This window comes from Merops nubicus, unplaced genomic scaffold, assembly GCF_000691845.1.
Source record: "Merops nubicus isolate BGI_N331 unplaced genomic scaffold, ASM69184v1 scaffold2008, whole genome shotgun sequence".
Taxonomy (NCBI): Eukaryota; Metazoa; Chordata; class Aves; order Coraciiformes; family Meropidae; genus Merops; species Merops nubicus.
The window spans coordinates 101,214-114,473 of NW_008627655.1; the positions used below are offsets into that span (position 1 = coordinate 101,214).

The 13,260-nt window shown below is 37.5% G+C and overlaps 1 protein-coding gene across 1 annotated transcript in view; it reads right to left on the reverse strand.

Moving 5' to 3' along the window:
* Positions 1–225: 225 nt before the first annotated feature.
* Positions 226–13,260, reverse strand: part of DENND1B (DENN/MADD domain containing 1B) — a 96,412-nt gene continuing 83,377 nt past the window's right edge. The window contains exons 19-21 of the mRNA XM_008946386.1: positions 3,324–3,403; positions 2,005–2,221; positions 226–789 (exon numbers count right to left, since the gene is read on the reverse strand). Coding sequence (XP_008944634.1) covers positions 226–789; positions 2,005–2,221; positions 3,324–3,403 — 861 coding nt within the window. The remainder of the gene's footprint in view (positions 790–2,004; positions 2,222–3,323; positions 3,404–13,260) is intronic.

A 13,260-nucleotide genomic window follows, 5' to 3' on the forward strand; every position in this document is an offset into this window, starting at 1 on the left:
TTAGTTCCATTTTGTGGACCTAACTACAGCCAACAAATGAAGTGGGTAAACATAGAAGCAGAAGTCCCAGTGTCAGAAAATGCATACTCAACTGAAAAGAATTATTTTTGTAATCAAAGATCTCTTATTCCTTTTTTTTCATCTTTTGGTTATTATGTTATATGGAGTTATCTGGAATCCTGAGTAGTCTCCCTTTAATTTCTGATGGGAGTCAAGTTTCTCTTCTCATAGTTTTCTTACATTTTTATTTCCACTACTGCTGCTGGACAAACTATCCTTGGAAATATTTAAACCATAGTGAAAAGCAGAACCCAGTTTACATAACGACACCACTTCTTGAAGAAGGCCACCCTCTTCTGGAGTTTCATTTCCTTCCTTCCCACCTTTCTCCCAAGGGACTAGAATGGATGGATGTTGAGCAAGACTTGCTGGGAGCGGATCTTCTGAGGTATTGCTTAGTGTTTCATTCTGCTTTGCATGCTTACAGGAAGAATAGCCTGCTTTGAAACTTTCTAGAGAAGCAAACTTGGCACTTGATTGTACTGGAGATGGGGATGTCGTACTAGCGGTGTCCATCTTGCCAGTAATAAAGGTTTTGTCACTACTCTCTTCTTCCAGCCTTGAGAGAGATTCTCTATGGCCACCAGAAGAAACTTGCTTCCTTGGTGACGGAGGGAGCTGTTTCCCATGGAGGACACTGTCATCCTGACCAAGGTTCCACTCTGCTTGATCATTAGCACTGCTGCAGAGCAGGGTAAGATTGCTCTCACTAGGTGCATTTGACTTGTTCTAGAAAGAAAGAACACATGTTTATCATTAACGCCACAAGAAACATCCCTACACTGGTGCATTTGAAAATACTGTAACGGATTTTGTGTGTTCCTAAATCATGGATCCCCTCTGGGGGTCAGCGTTACAAAACAATAATCCCAGAAACAAAGCAAGACCAAGTGTTTTCACACTCCCTCACCAGAACACTCTGTCTCTTATCCTAAGGGTTGTCTTTGGTACAGAGGAAGGATTTCTGCCACTCCTGTCCATTCAGTATTTGTACAAGCAGTTCTGACAGTGAACAAAGACACACTTTGCTGATTTGCATCTGTAACATAGGAAGGAACTGGACCAAAACTAAAACCAGACAGCATTTCCTCTTTGATTCACTAATTATACCAACTTTCAATATTAAATTTTTTTGGCCAAACAAACAAATATGGGCATTTTATTAATGTGATGCCTCTGTGACACTCAACAAATTTCACAAGTTTTTTAAATGTTTGCATCAGAATTTGCTATTCTAGTAATGAATCCACTACTAGAACACCCCCTTCAGCAAAAGTAAATATTGGGTAGCTGGTATGAACTGGAATTCAAAAACACTAACTTTTTTTGTGGCTAACATCACAACAGTGACTTGGTGTTTTAAAGTTGTAGGCAAGCAATTTGTTCACATTACAGGTCCTGTGCAACTCCACCTGAAAAAGGATCAAGGAGTCCTCTTAGAAAGCCCTGGAGTACTATTCTAGCAGTGTTTCAGGTGCACTTACCACATGGATTCCATGAGTAGGGAAACATCACCATATCCCTATGAGTAGTTTAAGGATGCAAGGTGAAAATGGAAGTAAATACCTTCTAAGACATATTTAAAAAAACCTAAAACCAGCTCTCGGAACACCAGACTGAGCAGCTAAACATATTATTAAACTATTTGATTAAGTAAATTACTACCTTATTCACAGCTCTGTATTTTATTACTATTATAATGGGAAAATTCTGTTCCAGGATGACCTGGTAAACTGGACAAAGGTGTAACCAGCTTCTTAACTTGTGAAAAACTTGTCATGCAGTGGCCAGAATGGGTGTAGTGTTATGCAGCTCTAGGAAGACACACCAGCTAATCTAAGGACTATGCTGCAGTGTCTGAGCTGCCTGTTGTTGATTCCTACAGTGTGGGATCCCACTATAAAGGAACTGGAGTTGTTTTTGAAATGAAAACAGAAAACTAACCGCAGTCTTGTAATCAATGTCATCCATTGACCTAAAGAAATCCAGGCTCTTTGCTCCTGAGAGCTTTCCTTGATCTGAACTGTGAGTGCTCAGCGTGTCCAAAATCTCCCCAAGCAAGTCCATTTCTCCTTGATGCTGAGGAGTTATTCCAGTTTCATCAGAATCATCACTGTCATAAAGGTAAGCAGAAGCTTCTTCACTGTCTTCTGATGATAACCTGAAAGCAAAAACTTTTTCATCAGCTGGGAACATAAAAGCCATATTATTACAGCTACTTCTGAAAGTCAGATAATGTGTCCCAACACTTTTTAAAGGAAAGACACTTGAAATTTCTTTCTACTCAAGAATTTACCTAAATATACATGCATGATATCTATGGAGATGCAGTTACTGTTAGCTGGTTTTCTTGTCTCCTGCCTGGATCTTCCCCAACCACTATAACAACTTATTTCAGGTGACTCTTAATATGACTTTCCAAATCTTCCTTTAAAAGATTATGCTTAATTTAAAAATTGGTTCCTCTTTTCCCTTGTCTACATCTTATCTTTACATGGACAACTGGTGCTTTTGTCTCTTATTTTCTTTTTCATTAATTACAATACCTTTATCTCTGACCCTCATGCTAATGCATTATTTCTCTCTCTCTCTCTCTGTCCAGAATACTACCACAAAGCATATTTCCTTGGTTCACTGTTCTAATATTCTTTGAACACTTCAGTAGCTCCCTCTTCGCTACTGCATCATGGCTTAAGCTGCTTGCCTTTAAACCTGTTTAAAGGGGGTTTTTTAGAACCCTTTTAAAGGTTCTCCATGGTTTATATCCATATGTTCGTTAACAAAAATTGTCTCCTGAATTCAGTCAGAGAATGCTTCAATGCAGCTTAAGCCTCAGCTTATGATTTTACTTTAATTCACACAGAGAAAAACATTTATATAAAACTCATAAGGCAATATTTCTCTTTCAAGACCCTCCAGAAAACTTGCCACTGCCATGACCACAATTTAAGACTTACTGCCCACCATATTGACAAGTACTATTTCATTGTTGCTTTGTGTATGCAGTCCACCTTCTCATCTTGAGTCTGTCAAGAATGAGGATTATGTCAAGCTCTCCTAAACACTATAAATAATGAAAATATATAACAGCCTGTCTCTCTTGTTAAAACCAGACTTAATCCTACCTGACTAGATATCACCTAGGTTGAGAATCAAGCTAGCAGCCTGGACAGAAGAAAAATGCATCACTTGAACTCAGCTTTGCTGAACAGCACTAGTTACCCTTTCTTCCATATATACACACATCCAAACAGGATTCTTACTTGCTTGTTCTCTCCACTTCATCATCATCATCTGCATCCAAGGCAAAATCCTGGTTACTGAGATGTTGGTTGAAACGAGTCTGGAGGACAGAAAATGAACATTATAATTTCTGTGTATGTTTTCTATTTCAGCATTACTTATACGGGGACTAGCTGCCTCCTGAGCACTGGATGAGGAAATGTATCAATCAAGCCTTCTACAGATTTTGTAAGAGGATGTGAAGTCCTCAAGCGTCACCAATTAAAGACTAAGAGAACCATTTTTCTTCATTGCCTATAGAGGGCCTTATTGTTTATGCAAAGCCTGGAGAGCTGTAGGTATTTATGTAAAGCCTTGATTAGCAGAATGGCTATAGGAGGAAAAGCATCACTCAAGTCTACCAAGCCTTTTTTTGCAAGCATGTAACAAAAAGCACTGTGGTTTACTACTTTCTGACAGAAATGTGCCAAGTTTTGGTTGATATGGCCTACTGAGCATGAAGAATAAAGGATTTTTGAAGTTGTAAATACAAAGTGAGTCCTGAATCTCTTTACATAGGTATATTTATGTTAGGATATTAAACAGAATTGCAGAGTAAGTAGTAGGCCAGCTCGAAAACTGTGCACTAAGAGTGCCTTTGTATGGGATAATTCACTGTAAATGACAGTTAACTCTAAGTTAGCGTACCCTCAGAGCATCCCAGGGGAAGCCTGAGTGGAGGAGCTAGTGTGCTGTAAATTCACGCCCTGCTGCAGAGTACTCACTAACTTGTTATATCACATTACTATTTAGCAAACACAACCAGCCTAACATTTTCTACAGCACTTGGGAAAAAAAGTCTCTGTCATGACCAGAACATTCAAGTCACAAATTGCAATCACTTATGTTTTGCAAATGACTGTCCTAAGGTCTATGCATCTCTTATACTTGTTTTGTATTAAATGTACAACAATTAACTATGTAGGCAATCAATTTGCTGAAGAGCTTCTGAACCTTGGAAAACTGGCCATAATTTAAAGCCATAGGGATAGAATTTGGGTGAGGAGAAAAGAGTGTTAGCTAACTTTAAAGAAAATCATATGCAAGTAAAAATAAGTGCTACTGCCCACACTCATCATGCAGTTCACCAAATGCCTAAACGTACAACGAGCCCCTGATGGGAAAGAAATATGGCCTTAATTTCAGACTTACAAGGAGCTTGGAAATCTTGTACTGTGAGGATTTCAGTGTGTCACCTATTACAGATGTTGTCCGTGTTCTACACGTACCAAGACTTTCTCTGTAATTCTGCGCCGCCCTTGCCCCCCGCCCCTTATTGTCAGGAACATCTTAATGTTCACTTTTTATAGACTGACACATTTGTTCTCATTCAGCAAGAAAGGATTTAATTAAAGCAGCAAGTTTTGGTAATACTTTCCACAATTCTTCATCCATGCAGGAAACGTGACTCTTTACGCATTAAACCAAGTAAGAATTGGTAGAAAACAAGAGAATTATTAGAGTATTAAACACTATAAAAGAACCCAAACTAAGCTTCAAACTGAACAAAATGTCATAGGATGAACATGGAGAAACCAACTATTGATATTTCTAACTCTTCCCCACTTTTGTGAGTTCTTTGTGTCTTTCACATTAATGTTGCCATCAATTGTATCTCTGCTTGTAACTAAAGGGAGGTTAACAACTGACTTAACTGATATTAATTGGTTATCTTACTGATTACTGCCACAACTACAGTCAGTGTTTTAAAAAAAAAAGTTACTGCTTTAAGTATTTTTCTTCACTGGGACAATTTAAATACTTTGTTTTTGTAAAACTGGTAATTCACAATTTCCTCAAACAAATTCTGACACAACATTCATTGTAATTAAAGCTGTAATCCTGGAACTGACTCTTGGAGAGCAGAACCCTGTCTCTGTCTCACTTTCTTGGAATTTGCATCAGAATTAGATACTGCCATCATATTTACTCCTACTAATGTAAACACAAGATCTTGCAAAAAAGAACATTCTTCAAAAGCATTGAGATATTTCAGAAAGCAAACCCAAAACCAACACTTGTTCATCTGTAGATAGATTAACTTTGTTGATAGAATAAAATTCCATAACATAACACTATAATTTGTTGAAGTAATGTTGTTTCAAAGAGCATACATGGCAATTTTTAAAAAAATTTACAAGAAAAAAAGAAACATTGTGTCTTTGAGAAACAGAAAGAGAAGAAAATTAATGAGAATTGGCAACCATTGCAGGCATAGCAGTGGTCCCTCAGACAGTGTTATAAAAGTGTGTTACAGAAAGCAGGAATAACATCACATAAAGGTACATAACAGAGTGTATGTTGATAAAACTGCAACCAAACCAAACCAAAACTTCTAGTTCCTGATGGTCAGACCCTCCTTGAAAAAAATACCTTTGCTACAAATTTAATGCTTATGGGTACTAAATTATACAGGAAGGTTTTTAAGAATGAAACAAAATGGGATTTACATCAAAAAAAAAAGGGGGGAGTAGAAGGAAACAAAAATATCTGGCTGTAAATAAAAACATTCTCCAGAGTTTACAGCTCTGTGAGCTAGCCATGCAGACAACAAACAACACATGTTTTTGAATAGGTGACTTTCCTCTAGGAGCTGTAATAAAAATGACTGCAAGGGCGGGGTATGTCCAGACTACTTCGCAAAGAAAGAAAAAGAAAGAAAGAAACTCTTAATAAATTCCAAAAGGAGAACCATAAATCTTTTTCAATGCTCCACCAGGCAAAGTGACATAGTATGTGCACCTGCAAAAGCTGTCAAAGTCATTTAAGAAGTCCTTCCATTACTGACCTACCCTGCTGTTTGCAGTTATTTAAGCTTTTAATTTCTGTCTTTTCTGCATTTTGAAGTGTGTAACCTTTTTCATACCTTTTTATGAAAAAAGGACAGACTTCTGTTTCCTTCCTGATCAGCATTCTAATAACAACCAGACCATTTAAATTTATTACCACGAGGAATGATAGGGTAACACTCCTTTCTTGCTGCACCAGAACTTTATAAAGTCTTAATAGACTGATGTCATGAGTTTTTTTTCTATACAAGAAAGCAACAAACTTCTTTGAAGTACTCAATTTTTTTTGCTTTTTCCAATGCATAATGTATCTACTTTATATGAGAACATGAACAGGGATTCAACTTCTGTTATTTCAAATTTTTTTCATCATCAGGCACACTGCGCCACAAGAACCCAACTCTCACCTTTCTCAGAATATAAAGGAGTTCAATGTACAATAAGCTCACGCTCTTAAAAACAAATTTAGCCTGCACGTAAAGTACAGTAAAGGAAACACTGCAGCCAGTGTGAGGACATGTACTCTTTTTGTATACATTGCAGGCATCCTCTTTTGTTTCTTCCCCACTTCGAAATCTCATTCTACAAGCGGTCTGCTACCTATCCAGTTGTGGTAAATGTCTTTTTTGGGTTTCAGTGGTTAGCAATGCTGACAGTAAAGATATGGGTAAAACCAATCGAAGTGGGAACAGGTCCTTAATCTATTTTTCTCTTCTGTTTGCTGGTAGCCTCACAAAATGTACTGCTTTGGCATAAAAACAGACAAATACATGAATGCTAAAGGATTTAAATGTAAGATGGTTACATTCTTGATTGGGCATGAAAGTCAGTCATTGAAATGTCAGCATTTTATTTAATGCTAGACCTTTCAGAAGTGAAGCTTTCTGGAATAAATGCTTATTGATCAATACTAAAGCAGGAAGTTTAACATAGCTGCTGCTATTAATTATCCTCAAAGTGAGAAACAATCTTTTGATAAATGGCAGCACACATATAATTTCACATTTTCTGACTATTCAATTCATCAACATGTATAAAGTTTCAAGAAAAGAAAAATATCTACTATGATTTAAATCTATGACGCATTGTTTCCTTTTTTTTAAAATTGTAAAGATTGTTCATTGTGTACAAGAAAGCAAAAGAAATACAAGTCCACTGTTTTTTATGATTCAGAATTTTATTTTACTTCTCCTACTCCACAACTCATTCTCAGATATACTTAGAGCTTCACCTCCAGTAGGGAAGCAAAATATCTCTCAATCTGACTTTCTAGTTAAGCACAACCTGTTGCCTTCCTTTCTGGTTAAAGACTGTGACCAAAAGCAAAGGGGAATGAAATCACAAGAAAGCACTTCATGTTATACTTCACAAGAGCTGAGACTGATAGGGGAAGAGGGAAAGAAGAGAAATAAAAATGAACTACAGTTTCTAAACTTCCTCTTCTCCAATGCCCTTCTTTTTCTGGGAAATGGTACAAACCACCACAAACTTAAAGTAGTGCTAGGGATACCAATTAGTTCTATGGACACCAGACCAGGATAGATACAAGCAATAATTCCAGACTAATTTCTAGAAAATGATCACTTCAAAAAATTACTTGTGTGCTTTTACTCAGCAGAAAATAACACAAAGTAATGATGCCTCACAAAAATAATGTCCTGATACCAGAGGAGTTGTCCTGTGTATAAATTGAAGAGATACCGTCTAAAATGTCATATTTATTTTCTAAATTTAAAAAACATTATTATTACAACACAGGACTTGTGGATTACTTAAAAACTATTAATGCTAAATAACTCCCCCTTCATTCTTCCTAGGACAGAAACCGTCTCTGCTTTTAACAGATTCAGACATATAAATTATGCATTTGAAAAGAACATGAAGTGGTTGGAAATATCCAGAGCTGTATGCCATGAGACAAAAGTGTCATCAATTCTGAGATCCTGTTAAGTGATAGGGGAACAGAAATATATATAAAAAAAAAAAAAACTGGGTTCCCAACGACAGAAAGAAACCCTTTTCTATGACAATAAAGTGCCTGGAAGGACAGGAAATCCCCCAAAATCTGTTCAGAGTTGTAGACAACCAGGAATGCATAGGTAAAGAGTATGGGCACAATATTTTGAAATTACAAGTAAGCTCTAATGCAACAAGGGATCTCCACTGACTTCTGTGAAGTTAAATGAAACATTAATATCCATGCTGAGGTAGGATTTATTGTAAGAAAGATGACAGATCTGTTGAGATGCTTAGTCATGGATGGCACATTATAATTATTTATGTTCTGAATTACGGCAGTGAAAAATTAAGAAACTAAGCTTCCTATTTTTTATGCACACTGCACTCCTGACCACAGATCATATTTGAGAATTCTGTAACACTGCTTTTGACTGTGAAAGATTAATCATACTTCCGCAAATATTTTTCAGACATAGCTATGTTTGTCACCAAAACAACAAATAAACTTCTGTTTTCCCTGAAGAATTGCAGACCAGCTCTCCCCGCAGCAGCTCTTGGACCTCCAAACCAGAGGCCTCACGTTGCCCACAGCCAGGTTGCCAGCTCCAAATGGCCAGATCTCACTCGATCTCCTCAAAGGCACAGAGGTAGTTCTCAGGAAAAACAGGCATCTCCAGCTGACAGGCCATGGCACCGTGCCATCCACCACTCCAGCTGAGGAGAGCGCACCACCTGAAGGCAGCCAGGCTCTGCTTCAATTGGCAACGAGCTGAGGCATTAGTCTTTTAAAATAGGGCATGGAGATTTTCAGTGCCATTTACAACAACTGAAGCGAGCAGCTTTTCTATTAAAAAGCCTTCTTTGAGGATTTTTTTTTTCCTGTGGGTGATTTTAAGAATCAGATTCACCAGGCAAAATTTCCATTTACAAAAAACTAAGAGAAATTTCACTTATTTTCCAGTTTTGATGGTTATCAATGCCCTAGATCTACTCAGTGAGAGGGAAGAGAAATGACAGAATGGAAGGTTGAAGGGTTCACAGTGGAGAAAGCAAGAAGATGAGGGGGGATTCTTTGTCAGAAAAGAAGAACTAAGTGGTGTGCATACGTACAAAGGCATGTGAAAGTCCATATGCATAAAAGGGAATGTGGTTTTGAGGTAAGAGGAAAGTCAAGAGACCTGGAAGTAACTTGGGTGCAGACTATGTGACTTTAGTGAATGAGAACAGTTGTAAATCCAGTTCATCTGGCTGGAACATGCTACTTTTTTGATACAATTCCTAAGGAGGTAAACCAGAGTTTACTGGTTAAATCAATCTTGCAGTTAAAATGTGCATCATATCCTCACATCAGAAATGCCCTACACAGTGAAATCTCTGCTGGAGGTGCTGTTTGCAGATCACATGTGACTTTTTCAATAGAAAACTTAGGAAAAACACTGAAGTTAAAATGTATGATGTGGATGTGATCCTAAACACAAACATCACATACCCCCAGACTTCAAGATTTAATAGCAAACACCAAACATTACAGAAATTCAGACTGATAAAACTTGAGCAGCACTGAACTCTAACCAGGGACAGTGGAAGAACCTATTTGAGGCAAGCTCTGTAGGAAGCTTGAAAACAAACTAATCACATTTGCAAGGGAAAAACAGATTGTGCCTTAGAAAAAGAAATATTCACTCCAAGCACACTTCTATCTAAGGCTCCCAACCAGAATTATTAAGAAGTCCTGCCTCCTGTTTAGCATCAGTAGGAGTCTTCTGCCCAACAAAGAAGGTCTTTCTCTACAAGGTTCTGGGGAACATGGATGTCACTCAGATTTGCATGCAATTCACTCATTTCAGATATTTTAAGCCCTAAATTAGAAAGCGTACAGCTGGAGAGAGGCATCATCAAGATACAATCGAGATTTTAGATAGGCTGAGTTTCCCTTTGGCCATATCCCCCTCTCTCTCTCTCTGCTGTCTGCAGAAAAAGTCTAGGGTAGAACTGCTGCTAACTTCAGCATTTTAGTAGTGTCTAAAATTAGACAGGTTGAATTTGGGATTTCCCATTCAGAGATGCCAAGATCCCTGCAGGAAAGGCTCTTCCTGTTTCTTCTACTCCTCCCTTATTTTGCTCCCAGCCAAACTGTATTCTTTAATTGTATTGCTTTCCCCCCCACACACACACTCTTAGGTACAGGATTAGAAAAGTTTGGGTTCATAACTAATATAAGCCAGGTTCCTCTGGCTCCCTGCTTTGGCTAGGTAGAGCTAAAACACAACCCATGGAAGATAGAAGATGCACACAGAAGATACTACTGTTGACAATACCATCAAGACGCCAATAAATTCTCACGACGAAAAACCTGATTAAAATAACCATATTAACTTCTGAGGACAGGAAGGTTAATCCAGTTTTGAAGCTATTTTGTGAAATAGCATTTTTCTTTCACATTCTTGAGAAAAAAAGAAACCTCGGTAGATATATCAGTATGGTTTGTTTGTTTGTAGAAGGCAGGCCCTCACGAAGGTTGCCTATCTATTTGTTAAAAAACTAAAATCAGTGGCAATAATAGCCAGAAAAAGCACCTGCAAACTTTCTGCTTGCCTACATGTCTCTGTCAGTAGGATAAATCAGACTGATGTGCTAATGACTTTGCCCTGAAAAACCTAGCACTCCACCAAATGCTTACAGGGTAACAAAAAATTCCAGAGTGATGTCCTGACTGTTACCCTCTCTCTCCTTTTTTATCTTTTTTAAAATTGGAATCATGGTAATTAGTGGAGAGATTTCTCAAGTCATGCTTACTGCAAAACGCAAAGGTGAACAGGCATTTCTGAGGTTTATGCTGGTTTATGGGTACAGAATGAATGGCAAAACTACACTATGGAGACCTGCAACAGTCCATTGCTTAAAACCAAGATAAGAAGAGATCAGGGCAGAGAAGAAGAAAGAGGTTACACTAATAAAAATATGAAATAAATTTTTAAACAGATTTACAAATGTACACTGCTTCATTTTTCTTTAAATGTGTTCACTGACTTAATTGAAACCAGAGACTGTCACTGTTTAGAGGCTGTACCTACTATCTTCGGGGGTGGGAGGTTGAATGATTTTGTAATCATACCTTCACTTGGTAGCGTATACTCCTGAAAATGAAATTATGCACGATACATGATAGCACCAAAATGTTTCAGTTGCATGAAACCCATGTAATCTTTCAGTTAGAAAAACCACCAACCAACCAAATTGACTTGTAAGAGGTCTTCTGTTGCAAAAAGCAGGGTTTATAGGAGGCAGGGGATGCATGTGACTGTAGTACTTCAGAAAGGCGTCAGAGCCACAAGAGGGCACTCTCGTAATCTGCAGTTTGAATTCTTGCTGACTAGCTTTTTCATTTCTAATTAAAAGGAAATCTGACTGTTTTGCAGAATGAAGAGATCTTACTTGACACACCAACACAAAAGATTTTTCTCCAAATTAAAGGAAGCTAAGGATATCTACAGTATTTTCAGATTATACCCCACATTAGCTAAAGAAACAATGTACTAATCAACCAAAGCTTACTTCAAAACTGTGTTTTACAGAACAAAACATGACTTATATTAAAATCAAGTTCTTAGTGTTTATGACATCTTTCAATTGTAATATTTTAGTCAATGAGAGTAGAAGGTACCTCCAGCTACCATTTAGCCAGTATTGTCTGTGGATACTAAGCAAAGAAGTGATCTCAAGCACATTTTCTGAATCCCAAATATAAGTGAATGCCCTTAATCAGAGCTTTTACATTTCTGAAATTATTGTGGGGTTGTCTGTGGGATTTTTTTTTTCCTTTTTGTCTTAAAGTGGTTCAGTCATCTTATACAGAATATATATATTCAGCACTGCATTATCACGTGTTTCCCCTCCTCTTTTATGTTCCTGGGGAAAAAAAAAAAAGTCTTCAGAATAAGCCACTCTCACCACCTTTTTCAGGTTAGAAGGGTAATCAGTTACTGGAAGCCTTCTGTAGCTAATGATTATGTCATTTATTTTACTGGCCATTGTAGGGGTATTGATAAATGGGGCACTCCTGAAGGTAAGGTTATTCTGAACACATCTTCCTGCCTGACACTTGCTCTCTTTGTTGAACAGAAGCCAAGTATACCTACTGCAAGCTGAATTACATATTGTCTAGTTACTAGGATATCCTTCAGTAAAAGTGCAAAAGCTACATTTGCAATATGCTTTTAAAATAGAAATTTAAAAATGGTAATTCTCTTCTGTTTAGGAATACCAAGAAAAAAGTTTTGTCTAACTTGGCTTTTAATACCTGCTGAAAAAGTGCTTTTGAAACCTTCTTAGACACCGTATTTAGCTAAGGCATTGGAAGTAGTTCTCTTGGTTTCTCCCATACACGAACATTTAAAGTAGTACTGACACATGGGGACTCCTGGTCACTCCACAAGTGGAATCCAAATGCCCGTTTCCACTAGGGCTGCAAGGTAGCCCTTCAGCCCTGCCTGCAGGTGCAGGTACTACATACACATCCTTAGAGACGAAGGGACATTGCTAACTTACTAATTATACAGTGAACTGTTATTTCTTATGTGGTATTCTGCAAATCTTCAACAATGTTTTATTAGCTACTATGTGCATTACGACTATTGACATCCTGAAATGCTCCATTTTTAATAAGCCACCCTATCATCTGATATAAAATTACAAAGATAATATTAATGAAATCAAGCGGTCCTTTGCTGGCATTCTATCCAGGCTCATAATAAACATGCTCTCTTTTTAAATTATATATTAATTTTGACAATTGTATAGAGTTCTTACTACTTTTAGGCTCCTGTCTACCCAGAAATCTGCATTAGCTGGGAGCATATAGTGAAAGAGAATTAAGATACATCATGCAAGGAACTGAAGAAACTGAATGCACAGTAGTCTAATACACACACTGCTGGTTCTCCTCAGGAGCAGTTAAAGAAACGCAGCAATAGTGTTGGCCAGATACCACAAACACAGTTGAAGCAACCTTGTGCTTGCATTCGTTGTTATTTCAAATATTTTAGCGGATAATTTCTTGTATCTTCTATATGCCTAATAAATGTAAGAGATAAAACCAACCAGAAACATATTAGACCTAGGCATGAAACAGTTAACAGCAGTGCACATGCTAAGGTTTTAATAAGGCTTA